At 44.1% G+C, this 23,676-nt stretch overlaps 2 protein-coding genes across 2 annotated transcripts in view; one reads left to right on the forward strand and one right to left on the reverse strand.

The window, feature by feature from the left end:
* The first annotated feature begins 433 nt into the window (after window positions 1–433).
* On the forward strand, window positions 434–9,019 carry ICMT (isoprenylcysteine carboxyl methyltransferase). The gene is made up of 5 exons (XM_073561767.1): window positions 434–732; window positions 1,401–1,489; window positions 2,444–2,613; window positions 2,913–3,130; window positions 5,696–9,019. The coding sequence occupies exons 1-5, from the start codon at window positions 520–522 to the stop codon at window positions 5,876–5,878; spliced, it is 873 nt and encodes a 290-aa protein (XP_073417868.1). The 5' UTR covers window positions 434–519; the 3' UTR covers window positions 5,879–9,019.
* An 8,632-nt stretch (window positions 9,020–17,651) lies between these two features.
* The window catches only part of RNF207 (ring finger protein 207), a 152,829-nt gene continuing 146,804 nt past the window's right edge, over window positions 17,652–23,676 (reverse strand). The window contains exons 17-19 of the mRNA XM_073561684.1: window positions 21,108–21,225; window positions 18,991–19,071; window positions 17,652–18,214 (exon numbers count right to left, since the gene is read on the reverse strand). Coding sequence (XP_073417785.1) covers window positions 18,076–18,214; window positions 18,991–19,071; window positions 21,108–21,225 — 338 coding nt within the window. The 3' untranslated portion in view covers window positions 17,652–18,075. The remainder of the gene's footprint in view (window positions 18,215–18,990; window positions 19,072–21,107; window positions 21,226–23,676) is intronic.

Raw genomic sequence — 23,676 nt, forward strand, 5'->3', positions numbered from 1 at the left:
GGAAACCCTATTCCTGGTAGAGCTAATTTGGGGTGAGACAAGAGGTGGGGTCTGCCAAAGGGGGGCATATTGGGAGACGAGACCACACCCAGTCCTATCTGCCAGCGTGCCAGACCTGTCTGACCTTATCAAAGGGCGCAGGGGTTGTATTGTCCTCACAGAAAAAAAAAATACCCCAAAAAAGGACATATAAGGGCCAACTAGTTTTATATTTTGTATTGCTGTCCTTGAGCTTCAGGTTACACAGCTATAAGTTATCTTTCCCTGACAGGAAGCAGAGCTCTTGAAAACACTAAGTGATGAATACACAAAATCAATAAAACAAAATGTTATGTGGAAAATGGAAACCACAATAATGACCTGATGCCACGTGTAGCAATGACTTCACTACAGCGCCGCAGTACCGGTATCTGGCCAGCATGTGGCGCTCCCGCTGTGTGAACGCCTCCTCATCTGCGTCACCGACGTCAGACCGCGGACCGGAAGTGCATAGCCGGCTTCCTCTTTGCCTCCACCAAGATGGCCGGCAGTGGGCTGGTAGTGGAAGGCAGAGCGAGTGTCCTGAGTTTCGTGCTCGGGGTGTCGGTCATCTCGCTGCCGTTCATCACCAGCAGGTACACGGAGCCGGGGCAGACCCTGCTGGGCAGCGCTCCGGGGAGGATAACGCTCGCCGTGTTTGTAGCAGTGGTGAACGGCATCCTGCTGCTCCTCTACCGGACTCATCTCTACCAGGTACAGCGTGGGCTGGGTGCTGCCCTCATCACCTGCTATGTGGGGTGGGGTGGGGGGGGGGGGTGTCTGTGCACCTGCGTGGGGCTGAGGGGGTTAAACGTCCTATGACAACTCCTCCAGTTATTCAGTCCTAAGAGGGGGAGCTGCACAGTGCAGCTAGTGTCACACCTAGGAGGGTTTTCTGCAATATATTTATTTGCATATATGATTATATTTTATTTTTTACATTAGATGACACTTACTGCACCACTGTATTCGAAGGCTATGACGCCAATGAAAGCAGCGCTCCGAGCCGAGGTCATGCTCCTTTGTAATGTTACCAGGCATTGTGGACTCTCATAGGTATACAGACTGTAGGCTCGGACCCCCATTATTTCCAATGTGAGACCTCCACGGCAGGAGCTTTCTCCCTCCCGTTTTGACCCCTCTCCAGTCTATTACATCCTTAATAGATCATAGGCCGAATGGGACAGCCATATAAGTGCAGCTCATGTCATGTTCTGCAGGGAGGAAGAGGTTAACAGATTGAAGGAGATTTCTTCTAAGAGGATTGCAGAGGAAGCTGACAGCAGAGCAGTGGGGGCCGGGACTGCGAGAACGCAGGAACTGTCACTAATGATCAGATATCATGTAACATCCCTTCTGCCATCTGTTGTCTGTGCCCGCAGGTCGCTGTCAGAGCCGCCTTCTTAGGCTTTGCGTTTGGCTGTGGCTTGTTAATAGGCATCACTCAATCACCATGGAGGCACTTTGGGTGGTAAGTGTCTGTATGTCCACTTAATGAGTTATGTGGCTCATTTACCATCTTTCCTTTACAGCTATAGGCCCAAGCCTGAGGCTGCACTACTGCTGACATGTCAGGCGTAGTGGCCTCAAATCGCCATCCATATCAATAGCCTACCTGGCCTGAGAAGTGTCAGCTGTATAGGGGCACTTCTGCATTTGGTGATTTGGATGCACACGCCAATCTTGAACCCAAAGTGTACTAGATTAAGGTGCGCCAAATTTACTAAAAGGTGCATCACTGTTAATAAAACCGTGGAGCAGAAAATGAAGTGTAAAGCAGCCGTGGCACGGGCAGTATCCGTGCACATGAACACACAGACCATAAGGGTGCAATCAGACACCGTATATACCGGACGGCAATGCACAGACTTTCCGGCCGCTCTCCCCTCCCTAGCACGACAGCTGCATAGAAATATGTGCAGCTCTCACTCTCAGGTTGGGCGAGCCACCAGCCAGTCCGATGTATATGGCCGTCCTACTGCACTTTTAACAGTGAGCGTCATCTATCATGAACTAAGGCATTACCCAAGATGCAGATCAAGGGACGGGACAGTGCCCCCAGCTCATAGCACTGAAGCCCCCTCATTTGTACACAGAATAAAAGTTATTTTCACAAGCCCTGAAACAGTAACTTACTTGTACAGGGCTAGAATGACTGCTGTAGGGGTGAAATCCCCTATGTCACAGTATAGTTAGTCTGAGAGGCATTTTGGGGGTGACGGACTCCCATTAATATCCACACAGCAGGTTAATTTCTATGCTGAAACCTTTTGCAATGTGTAGATGAGATTTTTGAAATCTTAATAACTTTCACTGCGGATTTCCTGTTCACAAATCTGCACCGTGTGCACTTAGCCTTAGGTTTCTAGATCTGCTATTGATGGCCTACAGATGGGGCACATCTGATCTTGTCTCTCTCTTCCAGGTACATCTGCTCGCTCTCATTTTTCCACTACTCGGAATATTTAATTACTGCATTAAACAATCCTAAAAGCCTTTCTCTGGACTCCTTCCTGCTGAACCACAGTGTGGAGTACACGATGGCCGCCATTTCCTCCTGGCTAGAGTTCACTATCGAGAAAACCATTTATCCAGGTGTGTGTCCATGGCCAAGCTTTAGTAGCTAAACTAGTTCACCTGTATTGAGCGAGACTGTGCACGTCTAGTCGGGCACATAACCCTGTGTGTGCAAATCGCAAACTTACTGTCACGTTGCCAGCACCAGAGAGTCCTGATAGCGTGTGTCACATAGTGACGGCAGATTTGTACCGCAATCCTGGATAACCCCTTTAAGGCAACATATCCAAAATAGAGGTAACCAAATTGTGCTGCAGCCATCAGTCTGGAGATTTGGCGATTTTTCTCTCTTTTGACAGCATTATTCTGTTTTACAGACCTGAAGCAGATCACGTGGCTGAGCGTCATTGGGCTGTTCATGGTTCTCTTCGGCGAATCTTTGCGGAAATCTGCAATGCTTACAGCCGGTTCCAATTTCAATCACATTGTTCAAAATGAGAAATCGGAAACGCACACCCTGGTGACCAGTGGCGTCTACTCCTGGTTCAGGCACCCGTCCTATGTAGGCTGGTTCTACTGGAGCATTGGGACTCAGGTATAAACTTTTATTTTGCTACCCCAAATGTGTTAACCTACGTCTTTTTGCCCCTGATCTATGCTGGCTTTTATTATTCAGGGGGAAAGCATTTTGTAAAGAGTCCAGACACAAGCTGACCATACACAGAGCTGTAAATGTCAATGTCCATGCATCACAGAAACTGCTTATTGACATCTATGGGGGCCGTGAAATACTTTTCTCCTGGGCAGTTGGACACTTGCTGTCACATTTCACTACTACAGCGTTTTCCTTTTTTTTTTTTTTTTTTTTTTTTTTTATTTCACTGCAGTAGTATCATAAATGTAAGTTCCCTGCCTCTAGTATTCTACTTACCAGTCGTCATCTTCTGCTGTTCGTGCTGTTGTTCTAGTCTAGGGATCAGTGAGCATGCTCGAATAAGGTGTTATCCGAGCATGCTCGTGTCCTAATCGAGTGTCTTGGACTTGCTTGAAAAAAAAAATGCTCAAGTTGCCATGGCTGCATATCTATTCGACAGCCACAACACATGCAGGGATTGCCTGTTTGTTTGGCAATCCCTGTATGTGTTGCAACTGTTGTACAGCTGCGAGGCATGCAGCCGTGGGGACTCGAGCATTTTTTTTCGAGCACGCCAAAGACATTCGATTACGACATGAGCATGCTCGGATAACGCCTTATCCAAAGCACGCTTGCTCATCACTATTCTAGTCACTTTCTGCTGGTCATTACCTACCGGTTTGCTCCAGTATTTGATGGGTGAGCTTGAGATCACTTCTCTTGTCAGTCTGTGAGAGCCATAGAGTTACATTGAGAACTTATGACCGAAACCTTTGACTTCCGGTCGTTCACAAGTTGAGGTCACTCACAAGTTGGCAGAACGGAACAGGAGCGGTGCTGTATTACTAAGGGAAGAGAAGACACCTTAGTGATACCACTCAGACAGTGAAATAAAATAAAAGATGCTGGCTTGGTTCTTTAATTGCCCACAATTCCATTATCGGGGATCTTTTCTAACAAAAATATATAGTTTATTATTAATGCTCTGTACTCACAACTACAAGTCCCAGCATCCGCTACTCCTGACTGCAGGAAACTCTGAATGGATTTTGAATAATTTAAAAGTCTTACTTATGCCTGAGAATAAGACGTGCAGTCTAAATATCTCCTCATCCTGTAATTAATGCTAATACAGGAAATTTTTGTAACATGTAAAAATCAATTCCAGAAAATGGGAGCAATAGTGTCAATGTAATTCTTACGAAGGTATATATTTTTTTATATAAAGCGTGTAGGTTATAACCTACTGCCCTAGGGACAAAAATTAATAATTTCTATAATTTTGCTTCATAGGGACAAAAAAAATGTATTTTAACCCCTTAGTGACAGAGCCAGTTTGCAGCTTAATGACCGGGCCAATTTTTACAATTCTGACCATTGCAGCGAGCGCCATTTTGGAAACCAGACTTTCATGGAATGGTCTGCGGGCGTCATGTTGCGTTTGCAGAACCCCTGATGTGCCTAAACAGTATAAACCCCCCACAAGTGACCCCATTTTGGAAACTAGACCCCCCAAGGAGCTTATCTAGATGTGTGGTGAGCACTTTGAACCCTCAAGTGCTTCACAGAGGTTTATAACGCAGAGCCGTGAAAATAAAGTCTTTTTGTTTTCCACAAAAGTGATTTTTTTTTGCCCCCAATTTTTTTTATTTTCCCAAGGGTAACAGGAGAAATTAGACCCCCAAAGTTGGTAAATAGTGGAAACCCCTCAATTCTTGCTCCAACCCTAATCCCAACACACCCATAACCCTAATCCTAATTCGCCCTAATTCCAACCCTAATGGAAAAAATGAAAAAAAAATATATTTTCTGTTTCATTATGTTTGCCTAACTAAGGGGGTGATAAACAGGGGGGTTATTTACTATTTTTTTATTTTGATCACTATGATAGTTTATCATAGTGATCAAAATGAAGGAATGGAATCTGCCAGCCGGCAGATTCGCGGCGGGCTCACTGCGCATGCGCCCGCCATTTTCTTCCGTATCCAAGATGGCGGCGCCCACCGGAGGACGCCGGCGGGACAGAGGACCACCGGCAGGGAATCCAGGACCACCGGGAGGTACAGGGGGGATCGGGGACCCTATTTCTCTCTCCTCTGATGTGCGATCACATCAGAGGAAAGAAAAATTAAATGCAAAATCGCAGCTTTTTTTTTTTTTTTTTTTTTGTGCGATCGCCGTTATAGGGTAACTAACGGCGATCACAAAAGCGGGGTTGGTAAAAACCGACCCGATTCATGTTCTCTGGAGTCTCAGCTACGCCCGGCAGCCGAGACCCCGGAAAAAATCCGACACTGGGGGAGCGCTGTTTACTTACTCCACAGCGCTGTGAATTAACGGCGCTGTGGTTTAAGTACCCTTAATTATTGCTGTTAAAAGGCGTATCGGCGGTCGCTAAGGGGTTAATGAATGGGTAACTACTATATAATACTGCCACTATGTACAAGAATATAACTAGTGTATAATACTGCTTCCATATAACCAGAACAGCATATTCTTACCTATATATCTCTTGCATGTCTACAGGTTCTGCTCTGTAACCCAGTCTGTCTGATTGGTTACACTCTGGCTTCCTGGAGATTTTTCCGTGAACGGGTTGAGGAGGAGGAATTCTCACTGATCCACTTCTTTGGCCAGGAATATATAGATTATAAAAGGAATGTTCCCACGGGCTTACCATTCATAAGCGGCGTCAAGGTGGAGCCATAAGATGGTGCTGCAGCTCTTACTGCTGCACTTACTGTACTGAGGATGGACCTGCCAGCTCCGCTGCCAGCACACGGGGCGGAGAACTAATAGAGACCGATTTTACAATCTTTAAATGAAGAGGATTCATTAAGGGCTATGAAGAATCAGTCCACACGAGCGGATATAATTTTTTTTTTTTCGCACTTTAATCTTTATCGGCTCAGTGGTCCTTTCTGCATCCTATATCACAATACAGGGGGGTAAAAAAAAAAAAACTTAGTTTTTTTTTTATAGAACATTTTATATATAAATATATTTAAAGGACGTTGATCCGCACAGAAGAGGCTACTTCTTTCTAGACCATTCACATGGATGTTACACACGCCGGCTCCTGTGACGCGTAGACACTATATGACAAACACACAGCACTCAAGATGATGACTGCCCCATAGCATCCTGTGCACTGTCACTAGAAATCGTCCAGATCGGAGGCTTTTGTAGGCCAGGTGTAACGATTCCCTAAGGGAACGCAGTCTTGATAATACAGGTTATGTTGGCGATGGAAACATGGAATTGTTATTAAAAAGGCTACTTCCAAAACTAGGATAGTAAATATCATGGACCCCCAATAAGTTTAGGATCAAAGAAGACACAGTCCCTTCCCTGACAATGTACTGCTTCATCCAAAGTGTATTGCTTGGCTATGCCATCACTCTGTGATCGGGGAACTGACAGTGGTGGTGTGGCGCCTTGCTAAGATTTTCTGGCACAGTGATACTCCTGGTCCTGGGACTACAAAGAGAGCCTTTTACTTGAATGGGACCATAGTGCATAGGGTGTCACTCTCCAGTGGAAAAGTGGTTAAACCAGTGCAGTGGGCCTTTATTTTCGCAGTTATTTGTGGTCCCAAAAGTTGGACCACCACCAATAATAATGTGCGACGTGATTGCTTCCGAAGGTGGGAAATGCTTTTTTTTTTATTTTTTGTATTGTAGCTCCGTACAGATGGGTGCAGTAAGACCCTCACTGGTCAGTAAGTCATAGGATGTCCTAATGATGTGTCAGCACGAAGGCTACATCCACACTTCCGTGTGACACCTAGTGCTGTCCCATTTCATTCTCGGACAGCACACAGACACTCATTGATCCATACACACATCAGTTTTGGTCGGTGAGACTTGGAGCTGGTCCGTTTCTTATAATTTTTCCAATTCAGACTATTAAAGTCTATAGGATTTCCAATAAAATGTATGAAACTAGGAAGACAGGCTTTGTACCTTCCAGCTGCCTTTCATCCCTTTTTGACTGATCCATTGCCAAGAATCAATGTATAAATAAAGTTCAGACAGGCCATGGTCCTTTTCTCTAATGATTACACTCATGGATGTGTGAATTTAGCCTTAATATCATGGGGATATCCATTTAAAGGGACACTCCAGTGAGAGAGTAATTGTCCAAAATATAGGGACAGATGGCTCTATTCAGCCCAGATTTACAGTATTATTTCAGTGAAAGTTGTACTGACGTCTAAAAGCTTCAAACACAATTGCACTAGTATTGATGATGAGAGCTGCAGGAATACATCATTGGAAACTTCTGCCATAGACTGTGCCGACATCTACTGATACCATAGTGAATGGAGAGGGGGAGCCGTTGAATTACCATTCAAATCCACTCCAACTTGTGCATCTGACGTTGCCCACCACTGCTCCCCCAGGGGACCCGCTGTGTGCCCAGCACTGCTCCTCCAGGAGCTCCCCGCAGTGCTCCCAGCACTGCTCTTCATCTCTGGATCCAACATGGCTTCCTACAGATTCAGTGCTAAACAGTGTTATGCAGAGCTTGCAACAGTTACTGATACTTGGTGTTCAGGAGAAGTTGCTGTACTGGCGTTGGGGTCTTCTGATGTTACTGGTAATACTCATAGTCTTCCCGATTTGAGTATGGTCTTATAATCTTCCTGAAGAAGTGATCATGTACATCACCAGAACGTCCCCTTGTAGTGATCACAGCCAGGCATAATCATTCATTGTATGAGGGTACAAAGACCTACACGTTACACATCATCCACAGGGTCTATGTAGAATTTGACCTTTTTATGGTGTTTTTATTCCAATGCAGATGATCAAAGTATTATATTCAGGGGACCAGATCAATCGCAGGCTGAGACAATCCTACGCTACTGACTGAATTATATACTAAGGCCGCTCGTTATAATATTCATGCTAGAATGTGCCATGCAACATGGCAGCAGTGTCCAAATATGGGCAGATGTGGTGGCGTTGTGTAAGACTACTGAATGGATTAATTTATGGTGAGCCCAGCTGCAAGTGTCCCAGACTGTGCTCCTGTAATGGGAGCTGTGACCTTCAGAGGTGAGCATGGCCTTCATGGGTCATGCTTGATGTGATACCCAGGCAGCTGCTGGTGTGGAGTGGACCACCTGTCATAGAGGTGACCACCTGTTGTGATAATCCTGCAGGGAACTGCCTGTCCGACATAAGATGGCTGATTGTGGCGAGTTGTCCCATCAGTCTGGCAGATTCCCTCTGAAGTAGTAGAATACTTTGCAGAGTTAGTACAAGTCAATTTGCAGGACCTTATGGGGTGGCCACATTCATGATCTCTGTCTTAGGAACAACTTACACCAGGCCAGGGGGTGAGAAACCTCCATATTTTTTTTGCATATAAGAAAAATTGATAAAGCAATGAGGGTAAATGGACGTAAACTGCTGAAATTTGGATCCAGTAGATAAATGAAAATCAGTCTGTTGTTATCATGCAGGAAAAAAAACTGATGTCTGCATGATGCCTAAAGGTGGTGATAAGCCCAATGGTACCAAACAACCTCCAATATGGCCGCCCATTTCCAGACCTGTAGCCTTGCCTGTGCATTCCTGCAGACAATCAGATATCAATACTTTCCATGGGATTGTGGACGGACTGGAATTTGCTGCTTTATGTATATTTTTGTTTTATTTTTTCTAAAAAAAAATAAAAGTTTAGTTTTGAACCCTCAGCCCTGTATCTTTAGCCTGTGATTATAAAGGGGAGATGACTTCGGTTTGTATTTATATACCTGTATATTCCAGGCAACGCGCTGCATGTGTAAATAGTGACCGATTATACCCACCGTGAAATAAAGAATTCTTTATCTCTTTACACATTTATACTCCAGGTTTTTTATTCACTTGTCTTTCCATGTTCTCTCCAGCAAACATTGTGGGATCAATTACCGGGATGTTAGGAGCAGCACAGAGTATTTCAGAAAAAAAGTTAGTGATCTGTCCAGTCATTGACTGCATTAGAAGAGGCCCAGAACTGCACAGATCAGACCAGTGGTCTCCATACTTCGACTGTGGCAGAATCATATATAGGTAGAGATAAAAAAAAACTTATGATTTTGGAATCTGTTCTGCTCAAAAATCACAGTAAATAAAAGTCCTATTCCTTAAACCAACACAGAAAAAGCAGCGCTGTGTGCACCAGAGGCATGGCTGCACATTAATCAGGAAGCCTATTTCAAGCATTTTAAAGTGGATTTTGAAGCAGAAAACACTTCAAAAATTGTCTAAAAAAACCTTGTGTATAGGTCTGTTCACACTTGAGTTTTTTATGAGGATTTTGGTGCTGTTTCTTTCCACACAGAAAAAGGAGCAACATCAATTCCTCAGGTGTTTCTGCTTGGGGGGGGGGAACGCTCCAAACTTGACAACTGAGTCAGTAGAAGCAGGAAAACAAAAATGCCCTATACACACAAACTACATTAAGTGCTAAACATTTTTTATACCATGTATTTTTCTGAGAAAAAAATATAAAAGCCTTACTATCAACATTCCCTAAGGCTTTGCGCACATTGAACTTTTCCAATTTTGAGTTCTGCAAAACTTCTCAAAGACTTTGTGTTTCTGCTCCGACAACTCAGCAAAACGATTGTGAGAACATACCCCAAGAGGATTTTTGCTTTTGTTTTGTTTTTTTTGGATGGTGGAGTTAATTTTACATCCAAAATCCACATAAAAAACACTGAACATGTGAACGTTGTCTATTTGGTGAGTTTTTTACCTCATTAAAGAAGAATAGTTTTTACCCTTCGCCACGACAGCACCCACTGGAGGTATCGGATCCGCCCCATTTGGAACAGGAAACCCAACAGGAAAGATAAAAGGGGCGGTCCGCCTTTCCTCAGTTTTGGTTTCCTGTTCCAAACGGAGCCACGATATCCTTCAGGAAAGAATACCTGGGCCAGGCATGCCGCCTGTGCAGTCTCCATGTGAACGGCAGGGGCTGCGGTCCGGAGGCAGCGTCGGGGGAGATTCCGCTAGACGGCTCCCCCCTCGTCTGGTGAATGAAGGGTGATGATGGGGTCCGGGGAGGGCCGCCCCGTCTAACCCAGGAGAGTGCCGGTAGGCACCGGGACGCACCGCTACTGGGAGTGGTAAGAGTGCCAGTGGCGCAGAAGAAAAAAAAAAAAAGATTTTTCTTTTGAAATAAAACGCACAGCAGCGGTGGCGGTGCATGGAGAGCGGGGGCCGCACATCAAAGCGGCGCGGTAGCCGGCCGGCGCAGATTCTCCTGACCCCCCCGGAAGTAATGGTTGAACTTCCGGGGCGGGATGGCTGAGAGCGCGTCGGGGCATGCGCGCGGTGATCCCAGGGAGGAGGAGCAACTTCCGGGGGGACGGCAGGGAAAAAAAAAAGAGGCAAACTATTTAAACAGCGGCGCAGCTGAGCGGCGATGCAGCAATGTCGTCCCTAACGGAAGCGCACGCTCCAGCGGGGGATTCTGCAGGAGGTAGCTCCACCAGGGACCGCAACACCGGCCGCAGGAATGAAGCAGGAGAATCAAGGCCTAGGACGGGATCTCAGCCATCTGATCCGGTAATATAAGGCTTCACTGGGTGAGTGTGCAAAGTATATACTCTGCCTACTAAGCTGACCTCTCCCCCCCCCCCCCCCCCCCCCCGCCTTGGTGTTCCCTTCTAGACAAAGAAAAAGGATAAATCCAAGCATAAAGAATGTGCGTTAGGCTCTGAACCTCTCCCTGACTCCTACCCTAAGAAGCTCTGTAAGCAGTGCACCAGAGAGACAAAGCAAGGGGCCGCATTGTCGACAAAAGACAGAGCAATAATCAGGGAGGAGATACAGGCTATTAACCGTGCCAAAACTCCCTCAGAGACTGGCAGCAAAAAGCAGTTAACCCTCAGCTCAGAGTCAGAGGAAGAAGGGGGGTTAGTCTCTGACTCCTCACTCACATCCTCGTCGTCATCAGACATGGAGGGACGGTCATGTTTCCCCCTGGATAGTGTGGACAACCTAGTCAAATCGGTGAGAAGCACTATGGGGTGTGAGGAACCAAGGGGTGCCCAAACCGCACAAGACATAATGTTTGCGGGATTGGCGGAAAAGAAAATGAGAGCGTTCCCGGTAATACCGGCAATTAAGCCCCTAATAAAAAGGGAATGGGAAAAACACGACCAAAGAAGTTTTCTCCCATCAGCCTCAAAAAGAAAGTATCCATTTAGCGATGAGGAGCTATTAAAATGGACCAAAGTGCCAAAAGTGGATGCCGTTATATCCTCTACCTCGAAACAATCGGCTATTCCAGTAGAGGACGCAGGCTTGTTGGCAGACCCGTTAGACCGCAAGGCAGAATCATCATTGAAGAGGTCTTGGGAATCTACCACGGGTATTTTTAAGCCAGCGGTAGCCAGCACATGCACCACTAGATCTATGCTCGTGTGGTTGGACCAGCTGGATCAACAAATCGAGCAAAAGGTGTCCAGAGAAAAATTACGGGCCGCTATCCCATTAATTAGAGGGGCAGCTGCCTTTATGGCTGATGCGTCGGCGGACACTCTACGGCTGGCAGCAAGATCAGCAGCTCTTGTGAACAACGCCAGAAGGGCGTTGTGGATGAAGAGCTGGAAGGGGGACGCGCAATCAAAGGCTAAGATTTGTGCAACCCCATGCGAGGGTGAGTTTCTCTTCGGGAAAGAGTTAGACAGTATACTCGCCAAAGCAAAGGAGAGGAAGTCGGCCCTCCCTGACCCTTCTATCCCTTTCTATAGGAGAACCTTTAAGAGGTGACCGTTTGGAAGAAGGAGGCAAACGGAAAGATCAAATAGATGGGCCGCAAAAGAAGAGAAACAAAAGGGTACCATGTTCAGGGGTCCAACATTCCGAAGGGAAAATAGAAATTAAAAAATCAGACCCACCTGTAGGGGGTAGATTACGTTTCTTTTATCCAAAATGGGAACAAATATCCTCAAACCCATGGATCTTGGGTATTATTAAAGAAGGAATGAAAATAGAATTCCTTCAAAACCCTTATGATTTCTTTATCCTAACCCGCCTTAACTCTATGGCCCAACAAAAGGCCCTCGAAGAAGAAATTCGGAGCCTACTATGCAAGGGGGTTTTAGTGGAGGTACAGGAAGGTAGAGGCTTCTACTCTCCTTTATTTTTAATTTCCAAACCAGATGGTACGTTTAGAACAATTATTAATTTAAGGAAGCTTAATACGTTTATAAAAAATTATACGTTTAAGATGGAATCAATCAGATCCACCATAAAGCTTCTCTTTCCAAATTGTGTGATGGCGGGGATTGACTTAAAAGATGCTTACTATCATCTTCCTATCCATAATAGATACCAAAAATATCTAAGGGTCGCAGTGGTGTTCGATGGCAAGGTCCGTCATTTTCAGTACACAGCCATGCCTTTCGGCCTCTCTACAGCGCCAAGAATCTTCACCAAGGTGATGGCAGAGGTGATGGCCTATCTTCGTAAAAAAGATACTTTAATCGTACCTTACTTAGACGACTTCCTAATAATCGGGAACTCGGATACCCAATGTACCGAACGAGTGGCTGATGCAATCTCATCTTTGCAGGACCTAGGCTAGATCATCAATATACAGAAGTCCAGGCTCGTTCCGCAATCCCTCCAGATGTTTTTGGGGTTCCAATTGAACTCCATAACCCAGAAATGTCTACTTCCTCAGGTAAAGTAAACACACTGAAAGTACAGGTGTCTGCGTTGGGGGCGCTGTATGGCCATAATATAGCAGGGAATAAGTGGATATCACGATTCATTACAGCATGTGAAAGAATAACTCCGGTTCACATACCTACACTCCCTACATGGGACTTAAACTTGGTGTTAGACGCCCTGACAGAAGAACCTTTTGAACCGATAGATACGATATCCCTTAAATATTTATCATTTAAGACGGCCCTCTTGGTAGCACTGACATCCGCTAGGAGAGTGGGTGATATCCAGGCCCTGTCCATAGATCCACCCTTTTTGCAGGTATACCGGGATAGATTAATATTAAAGCCAGACCCCTTATACCTGCCTAAGGTATCAACAAAGTACCATAGGTCTCAGGAGATACTCCTCCCAACCTTCTTTGAAGATCCCTCCACTCCGGAAGAGCAGAAATTCCACACTTTGGACGTCAGAAGAACTGTCCTAAAGTATATTGAAAGGTCCGAGAGCTGGAGGCAGTGTAGGGCTCTCTTCATTTCTTTTCAGGGCTGTAAAAAAGGGTATGGAGTCACAAAGAGCACCATTTCCCGATGGATCAGGGATGCCATTCGTTTAGCCTACTCTGCAAAAAATGAAGAACCTCCGGAAGACATCAGAGCACATTCCACCAGAGCAATGGCGGCCTCCTGGGCGGAGAGGGGAGACGTTCCAATTGAAACCATATGTAAGGCGGCAATTTGGTCATCCCCTTCTACCTTCTATAGGCACTATAGACTTGACCTTTCGTCTACTTCTGACCTAAGCTTTGGCAGGACTGTCCTTAGCACGGTGGTCCCACCCAGGTGATGGTCTCTGGAATCTCTCCAGTGGGTGCTGTCGTGGCGAAGGGTAAAAAGCCGGATTACTTACCGGTAATGCTCTTTTAATGAGTCCACGACAGCACCCGCTCACTTCCCTCCCTGCTAGAAATATCAATATTAAAAGTATATCTGCTAAAGTTGGATAAGTAAAGTTACAAGTACAAGACATTGCCTAATCCTTGGCGGTCCTCCTGGTACTCTGAAATGCAAAACTGAGGAGGAAAGGCGAACCGCCCCTTTTATCTTTCCTGTAGGGTTTCCTGTTCCAAATGGGGCGGATCCGATACCTCCAGTGGGTGCTGTCGTGGACTCATTAAAAGAGCATTACCGGTAAGTAATCCGGCTTTTTCTTTGCGGAGAGAGACACCTTACCTCAGTATTTGTAAGCCAAAACGGGGAGCGGGACAATGATGGGAAAAGTATAATAGAAACACGTCACCACTTCTGGATTTATCACCCCCTCCTGGTTTTGGCTTGCAGATACTGAGGTAAAATACTGACCAAATACTGATAGCGTGGCCGGGGCCTTTACATTTTGAAGTTTTTCAGTTGCTTAAGTGTTAGAAGGACAAAATTCCGGAGTTTGTTCCTGTAGGACATCCAATACATAACCCATTAACTAATAAGAGTTTTCGCAGAATGGAAGTCCAATCAGGACTCTTTGGTGTAGTCTGAGCTTCTGAGTAAGGCCATGTTCACACGTTCAGTATTTAGTAAGTTTTTTACCTCAGTATTTGTAAGCCAAAACCAGGAGTGGGTGATAAATACAGAAGTGGTGACGTGTCTCTATTATACTTTTCCTCCCATTGTTCCACTCCTGATTTTGGGTAACAAATACTGAATATGTGAACATGGCATAACATGTCAAATGCCCATAATGGCTTTCAGCTTCCTGCCAAAACAACTGGTCCATGAGTCCCCACCAGCATCTCATGAATACAGGTAAGTGCTCTTTAACCCCTATACTACCAAGGGTGGTTTGCACGTTAACTCCCGGGCCAATTTTTACAATTCTGACCACTGGCCCTTTATGAGGTAATAACTCAGGAACGCTTCAACAGATCTAGGCGATTCTGAGATTGTTTTCTCGTGACATATTGTACTTCATGTTAGTGGTAAAATTTCTTGGTTGTAACTTGCGTTTATTTATGAAAAAAACAGAAATATGGCGAAAATTTAGCAATTTTCAAACTTTGAATTTTTATGCCCTTAAAGCAGAGACTTATGTGACACAAAATAGTTAATAAATAACATTTCCCACATGTTTACTTTACATCAGCACAATTTTGGAAACAAATTTTTTTTTTTTTGTTAGGAAGTTATAAGGGTTAAAAATTGACCAGCGATTTCTCATTTTTACAGCACCATTTTATTTTTAGGGACCACACCACATTTGAAGTCACTTTGAGGTGTCTATATGATAGAAAATACCCAAAAGTGACACCATTCTAAAAACTGCACCCCTCAAGGTGCTCAAAACCACATTCAAGAAGTTTATTAACCCTTCAGGTACTTCACAGGAATTTTTTGAATGATCAGCGATCTGTCACAGGCAATGCTGCAGGCTTCCTCATGCCGGCGCCTGGCAGGCACGAGGAAGCTGCCTCCCTGCAGGCCCCCGAAGGTCCCCGCCGCCATTTTGGATTCGGGGACCTGCAGGGAAGGAGACCCCCGCAGAAGCACTGCACATCGCGCTGCTGTGGGGGTCTCAGGGAAGCACGGAGGGAGCCCCCTCCCGATGCTTCCCTAAACCCCCGGTACACTGCGATTATGTTTGATCGCAGTGTGCCAGGGGTTAACGTGTCGGGGACGGTCCGTGACCGCCCCTGACACATAGTGCCGGGTATCAGCTGTTATAATCAGCTGACATCCGGCTGCGATCAGCTGCGCTTCCCCCGTGAGCGCAGCTGATCGCGCTAGACGTACTATTCCGTCCTTGGGACTTAGGTCCCAGGTCACATGGACGGAATAGTACGTCTAATGTAGGAAAGGGGTTAAGCTGTTCCCTTTTGGGCCACGTTCACCCATTCAGTATTTGGTGAGTTTTTTACCTCAGTATTTGTAAGCCAAATCAGGAGTGGGTGATAAATACAGAAGTGGTGACGTGTTTCTATTATACTTTTCCTCTGATTGTTCCACTCCTGGTTTTGGCTTACAAATACTGAACTTGTGAACGTGGCCTTATTCTACATTGCTGCACCAAATGTTGGATTATCAAATGATTATAGCAAAATAGCTAAAACTAACTTGCAAGTGTGAAGAATGTCTGATGTAAAGCACCAAAATACAGTAAACTACTCCCAGCATGCCATGGCGATGTATACGGTTGTAGAGCACACACCGGTGTATTGGCTCTATAGTAAGTGTATGGGCTCTAAAGTAATTTAGAGCCTATACTTACTGTAGAGCTCATACACTTAAGTGTATGGGCTCTAAAGTAAGTACTGTATGGGCTCGACAGTAAGTGTATGGGCTCTGCAGTAAGTATATGAGCTCTACAGTAAGTATAGGCTCTAAATTAAGTGTATGGGCTATACAGTAAGTATGGGCTCTAAAGTAAGGACTGTATGGGCTCTAAAGTAAGGACTGTATGGGCTCTACAGTAAGTATGGGCTCTACAGTAAGGGTATGGGCTCTACAGTAAGTGTATGGACTCTACAGTATGGGCTCTATAGTAAGTGTATGAGCTCTACAGTAAGTGTATGGGCTCTACAGTAAGTATGGGCTCTAAAGTAAGTGTATGGCCTCTACAGTAAGTATGGGCTCTAAAGTAAGTTTATGGCCTCTACAATAAACATGGGCTCTAAAGTAAGTACTGTATGGGCTCTACAGTAAGTGTATGGGCTCTACAGTAAGTGTATGCGCTCTACAGTAAGTGTATGCGCTCTACAGTAAGTGTATGGGCTCTACAGTAAGTATGGGCTCTACAGTAAGTATGGGCTTTAAAGTAAGTGTATGGCCTCTACCGTAAGTGTATGGGCTCTACCGTAAGTGTATGGGCTCTACCGTAAGTGTATGGGCTCTACCGTAAGTGTATGGGCTCTACCGTAAGTGTATGGGCTCTACAGTAAGTGTATGGGATCTACAGTAAGTGTATGGGATCTACAGTAAGTGTATGGGATCTACAGTAAGTATGGGCTCTAAAGTAAGTGTATGGGCTCTAAAGTAAGTGTATGGGCTCTAAAGTAAGTGTATGGGCTCTAAAGTAAGTGTATGGGCTCTAAAGTAAGTGTATGGGCTCTACAGTAAGTATGGGGTCTAAAGTAAGTACTGTATGGGCTCTACCTTAAGTGTATGGGCTCTAAAGTTAATGTATGGGCTCTAAAGTAAGTGTATGGGCTCTAAAGTAAGTGTATGGGCTCTAAAGTTAGTGTATGGGCTCTAAAGTTAGTGTATGGGCTCTAAAGTTAGTGTATGGGCTCTAAAGTTAGTGTATGGGCTCTAAAGTTAGTGTATGGGCTCTACAGTAAGTGTATGGGCTCTACAGTAAGTGTATGAGCTCTACAGTAAGTGTATGAGCTCTACAGTAAGTATGGGCTCTAAAGTTAGTGTATGGGCTCTGCAGTAAGTGTATGGGCTCTGCAGTAAGTGTATGGACTCTACAGTAAGGGGATGGGCTCTACAGTAAGTGTATGGGCTCTATAGTAAGTGTATGACCTCTACATTAAGTGGATGAGCTCTACGGTAAGTGTATGGTTTAGTTAACTGCACGGCCAGATGGAGACTTACTATAAGGGCTTGCTCACACAAGCGTATACATCAGATGAGTGCTATCTGGTGTTTATATACAGTATATCCGATATATATAAAAATATATCCGATTTATACACATATATATCTCGGATATACCGTATATACACATCGGATTGCACTCGTCCAATGTATACGCTTGTGTGAGCGAGCCCTTATAGTAAGTCTCTGAAAATAAAAAAAATTAAGGGCAGTTACACTTTAACCTTTTTTGCCACTTGTCAGTGAAAGAAACCTTATATTCCACTACAATGTTGCAAAATTTGTGCCAAATATTTTGACATAAAGAAAATCACTCTAAGAGGGACTGAAGCATATTTGCATTAAAAAAATTGAGGAATCAGCCAAAAATATCTGTATACCCCAAACACCACTCACAATGGAGAACATATAAAAAAAGAGAGAAAACAAAATAGGACTTTAAAAAAAGCGCAAATGAAAAGATGGAGAAACACTGAAAACGAGATTGATTACTAAGGTGCAAATGCAATAATGAATCAGGCCCTTAGTGCTCTAATAGGAGGGTTGTGGACTTCTCTTTAACTATCCAATGACTAAGTGATATTACAGTGCCATAGACACATCTTATGGTCACTATATGGCCTGGCATTTACCCTCATGTACTTAAACCCTTCCAGTTTGGAGCGCTCGGCTTCAGCTTATAGTATTCTTTACTTTTTAACGACGCGTCATCGCTCGTTTTCAGCTCCAGGGGTTTTTCATGTTGCTCTTCTGAACAGACTGAAAAGTCGTTCCTAGGAGGAAAAACGTCAATTACTAGCATATTCAACGAGTTTGTTGTGCAGCATAGAGACAATGATGGGACTTCATGTTTACAGGACGTGTCCAAATAACGAGATCGCAATTGTGTCTGGAGAGTTTATCAGCATCACATTCCAGTCTCATCCTATGATTCGGGCAATGGATTTAATGGACTCATTGGAGGGAGGCCATATCTGTTTATCTGTCTGACTTATTCCATTTGTAAGGTCTTTCCCCACCGCAACGTCAAAAGTTCGATTAGAACAATCAAAAGCGCTATGAAAAAAACACGTAACCTAATATAGCTAAAAGGTGCGGAAAATTTACAAAGTCAAAAACTCACCAAGTACTAATCGTGGAACAGTATGTGCATTGAGTATTCACAGCGGATTTTTCAGCACCTAAAACCGTTGTTGGCAGGAAAAGCGCTGCATAGAATAAGTTTTTGGTGTGTTTTTACTTTCCTATTCATTCAGTGGGTGAAAAATGCAAACACGCGAAAAAAACTGAATAAAAATGCTTGTCTAGTTAAAATTCGTAAGGGAAAAAATAAGCTGCGTTGGCGTGAGAGTCCAGAAATGTCATTCATTTTGTACGGTAAACTACAGCATTGATTAGAAACAAAAAAAACACAGCAAAAATGCAATGTGTGAGCAAGCCCGTAGCCTTAGATGCTCATGGTGGACCCCAATAAAAGGAATACCGTGCATTGCCTTCTGATCCCTGTCTCTAATTAATGGTAGGTTGGATATTAGAGTGTAATATGTACCTGCTGTGTGATTCCATCCATGCAGAATCCTCAAATATTTTCTCTGGCACTTCATCCTTCTGCTCTTTTGGCACCTTCAGCCTAAATGGAATAAATCATATAGATATTGAATTATTTATTGTAGAAGCCAACAAGTCCCTTGCCTTGTCCACCCCTCATAACCTGCAGCCAATGCCTCATCATCTGGGGCTTTCCAGGGGTCTTATACTGTAGGAACTTGTGCTGGAGGTCCAAGGTGGAGGACCTACCCAAGTTGCTAGGTTGTGCAGCTAAATAGTTTTATAACATGTCCATCAGGTATAATATAAAAGTTAGGCTGGGTTCACACAGTCTGCATACGGACCACCATATACCAAACGTACAGTCTCATACACACCCATGAGGCTGCAAGTTCGGGTTGGGAGACCTGCTTTAAGTTCAGGTTTTAGCGGTCCGTCTATGGACTGTGAAACACACCCGTCTGAACCCGGCATTAGGCCCTGTACATTACGCCACTCTTGTTAAGACATAGCCATACAGTGCCCACAGGGACACATTGTGAAAAAAAAGTATACCACAAAGCAGACTTTTGGGGCGTGACCCCGCTGTATAGCAAAGCACAGACAGGTGTGCCTGCCCAACAAAGGCCAACAGACACTGTGATGATCTCCGTCACGTAAATGGAGCCCTATAAATATGTCTATATATGGATATAGACAAATACACCTTTTTTCAGAATGTACACCACCTGTAGAGCTTAGAAGAGCCTCCGACATACACGGTGTGGGTAAGGCATATGCGTCAGGCAGATGGATAGTGTCATATCACCAAGAGGGTCCCACCGTAAAAAAAACATATAAAACTATAAAAAAAAAAAGTACACAGATACAAACTGACTTCTATATAGTGTATCCTATAATGTGTACACGGTGACCTTTCTCAGCATATATGCCGACTATAACGTTCAGATGCAACTAGCATTAAGTCTTAGGCCCAATTCAGACGTCTGTTTCTTTCATGTACTAGAAAAACAGATCGAGTTTCATCAGCGTTTGGTCCACCTCCATTTTATCAGTCTGGAAAACAGACACTCGGATGGCATCTAAATGCTGTTCAATTTTTTCAATGATCCATAGACGTGCATGGCTGATTTTAATCTGACACTTGGATCAATATCGGAACTGTTGCCGTGATTTTGCGCGGACCGCTTGAACAACCTCGCAGACTATTATAGGTACCAGTTCTATCCTTGAAAGTCACGGATAGAACTTGTACATGTAAAACAAACGTCTAACTGAGTCCGTAGATTGGATCGGTCCAGCAGCTAAGTTCGGCATTAAGGGCTCATTCAGACGTCTGATTTCCACGTACGTGTACTATCTGAATGGTCCGCGGTTGGATCAAAAACTGCAATGCAAGTCAAGAAGTCCGTGAAAAAAATTGGATTGCACTCAGATGACATCCGAGTGCAGTCTGAATTTTGTGAACTGTCAGAATTGAAAGGTAGAGAAACTTTTTTTTTCTTAAATTCTTGAGAAAAACGGATGACAATCGGACCAGACGCTGAACAAAGTCTGATCAAAATAATTGTTCCGTCTCCCTCGTATGTGAGAAAATCAGACGTCTGAATGATCCCTAAGGCTATGTGCACACGTAGTTTGGAGAGCTGCGAATTTGTCCCCGCGGATTTGTAAAGATCCGCAGGTAAATCCGCACGTCAAAAGTCCTGCGGTTTACCTGCGGATTAGCCTGTGGTTTAGCCCTGCGGTTTCACACCTCACAATGGATAAGGTGTGAAACTGCAGCGGATTCCGCACAAAGAATTGACATGCTGCGGATTGTAGCGCGGAAAAATCCGCAGCATGTGCACAGCCTTTTTGGTTTGACCATTGAAAACAATGGTACTGTACAACACAGCAGAAACTGCTGCGGACCCACAGAGCCTGAAACGCTGCGGATCCGCAGCAGAATCCGCACCGTGTGCACATAGCCTAATTCTGAGTCCATGAGTTCAGTTCCCAGTTCCAGATAAAGAGCTCCAGCATTTCCATACCTCCCCACATTTCCACACCAGCAACCTCCTCTTTTTTTAAGATCAGTGGAAGGCTTAAATTAGTATACTTTTATGACACTCATACCTGGGTTCCAGACGCTCTTTAACCTTGGCGATAGATCGTACATATGGTGCAATCTGCTTGGCGATGGTGGTTAAGTAGCTGTTTTCTTGTTTCAGTTGCTGGAGATCGCGTAGTTGAGCTGTTGTTACAGGGAAGTCATTGGTAAGGCTGGGGTCACACTTGCAACTGCAATGCGAGAAACTCGCCTCAATACCCGGCACTGCCGTCAATATTTGGGACCGGAGCAATCAGCTGCATAGAAATACATGCAGCCGCACACTCCGGTCCAGAGTGCCGGCGGCAGTGCCGGGTATTGAGGCGAGAGACTCGCGCAAGTTTCTCGCATTGCACTCTCAAGTGTGAACCCAGCCTTAATGTCGAAACAATTTGGAAATGTGCAAACGGCTTTTTCAGGAGGATTCTCCTCTGTAACCCCCCTGAGAAAGCGCTAACTAAAAGCTAAAAAAAAAATGAACATATCAGGGTAAAAACGACTTGCTATCAAAACCAAAAAACAACTAGAGCAGTCAGGGATTACAAAAAGAATTTCAGTGGGACTGGCAATAATTAGCATTAATGAGGATGGCTTATGGATCAAATATCCGAGAGTGAAAGGCCAGTCACCAAAATATTGTCAAGAATATCAACAAGAGTTGAAAATAATCCCTGAACAAATAGAGGCCCAAATCAAAATATCATGGAAATAATTATAAATATTTTATTGGTGATAATAAACACATAAAGTGACATCATGCTTAGCATAGATCCAGAGTAGAGGAAGAGGCAACAGATAAAATATATGAGGTGTAACACCATATATAATGCAACATAGGGAGATGTAAATATCCTCATGAAAAATAGATAAATACATGTATTGATTTCACAACCAAAAATAAATCAATATGTTGTTAAAGACAATATTATATATATATATATATATATATATATATATATATATATATATATATATATATATATATATATATATATATATATTGCGGCCCAATACAAATATAACTGATAAAAGAGGCATATATATTCCCAAATGTGAAAAGGAATGAGCGTGTACACCTGACAAAGAACAGGTAGCCTCACATACAAAATCAGCAATTGAGAAAATCATAAAACATAACTTTTAATGTAACGAGATAAAAGCTACCACAAGATGGAGTGAAGATAAAACACACTAGATCTAATTGTCACAGACTATAACAAAGAGTGTTCGCATAAGTCCCAAAACAGACTACAAAATGTATATACATGTGACTATTCCAAAGTTTGAGAAGACTGGACAAAATAACATTGGTCCAAGACAATGAAATTTGAGGACCAAAATCTGCCAATGAACAGCTGCCTTGTAGAAGGTAATACATGAAAACAATTTTCTATAAAGTAAAGAAAATACCTCTGCTCTGTTCGGGTTATCAAGGAAATTGCCTGTTCATGCATATTATAGAAACGTCATGTAGAAAATCCATAAACACAATGATAAAAAATGGAATGATCTCACCACGTGTAGATGGAAGACGTCCCCTGTCAGATGTCTGATCAAAGTCATGCGTGGTCAGGAAAAAGGGAAGTACATTCACCCCTGTAGGAGCTGCCATATCCTGACCCCCATGACTCCCACCCTGACAAGGGCAGTCCACATCTGACCCTCAAGATTGAAGCCCTATTATGTCCCTGTGCATCCCGACGCGTTTCGTCAGTAAGTGACTCTTCAGGGGGACCTATTAGCACTTGATGGGCATACTAATAAAGTAACAACTATACGGGCTGCCTCCTCAGATAACAATGGAGTGAGGCAAGCTGATAAAAGGGCCCTTTAATAAACTGCCAATCGCAATAACATCACCCACCTGTGACTCATTGAAACGCACGCCGTCCACACATGGCTGCCGTGGAACGCAACACCTGACTCCTAATACGTTGGTACAGGAAGAGGCTGATCCACCCACCACGTCATTCAAATCCACAAAAAATAAAAAATTTTGTGTGCGGCCGGCGCGCAAGACGCGACAAAAACTGCGATACTTCCGGACTCTGTGGAACGCAAGACCAATATAGCCGCTGAATTTCCGGTTCTGCGCACTGTAATAAACAGTGCGCCGAGATTCATGCCCGGCTAAAGGACAATGCAGCACAACCAAGCCTCCCTACACAACGACAATGCAGCAAATAGTTCCGGAAAACATGCAAAGAGAGTATGACGAAACCAGCCTCTAATTTCAGGGCAGTGCAGTCATAAAATGTATCCCTCCAAAACACTGATACGCCAAATGGTTCCCAGTACAAAAACCCCTTCATATCAAATCAGTGTAAAATATATAGTATGCAAATATCCGAATGAAAGGGTAATTAACCCATGAGGCCTAGTAACAAAAAGCACCTAAAGGTGGGAGATGATAAACAAACCCAAAACTAAGGAATAAATATGGTAGCTGAAGATGAAAAGAATAGGTATTAACAGTAAAGGCAAGGAAAACATATAGACTGTGTTGTGAGTTCATTTTCCCCTTCACTACTGAGGCCCGAGGAACTCCCTCTTCTGGTGAAGAAAGGTAGTGAGCCTGATTGTCAAACACCTGGG

This window comes from Dendrobates tinctorius, unplaced genomic scaffold (assembly GCF_039654945.1).
Source record: "Dendrobates tinctorius isolate UK_male_01 unplaced genomic scaffold, ASM3965494v1 ptg000326l, whole genome shotgun sequence".
Lineage (NCBI taxonomy): Eukaryota > Metazoa > Chordata > Amphibia > Anura > Dendrobatidae > Dendrobates > Dendrobates tinctorius.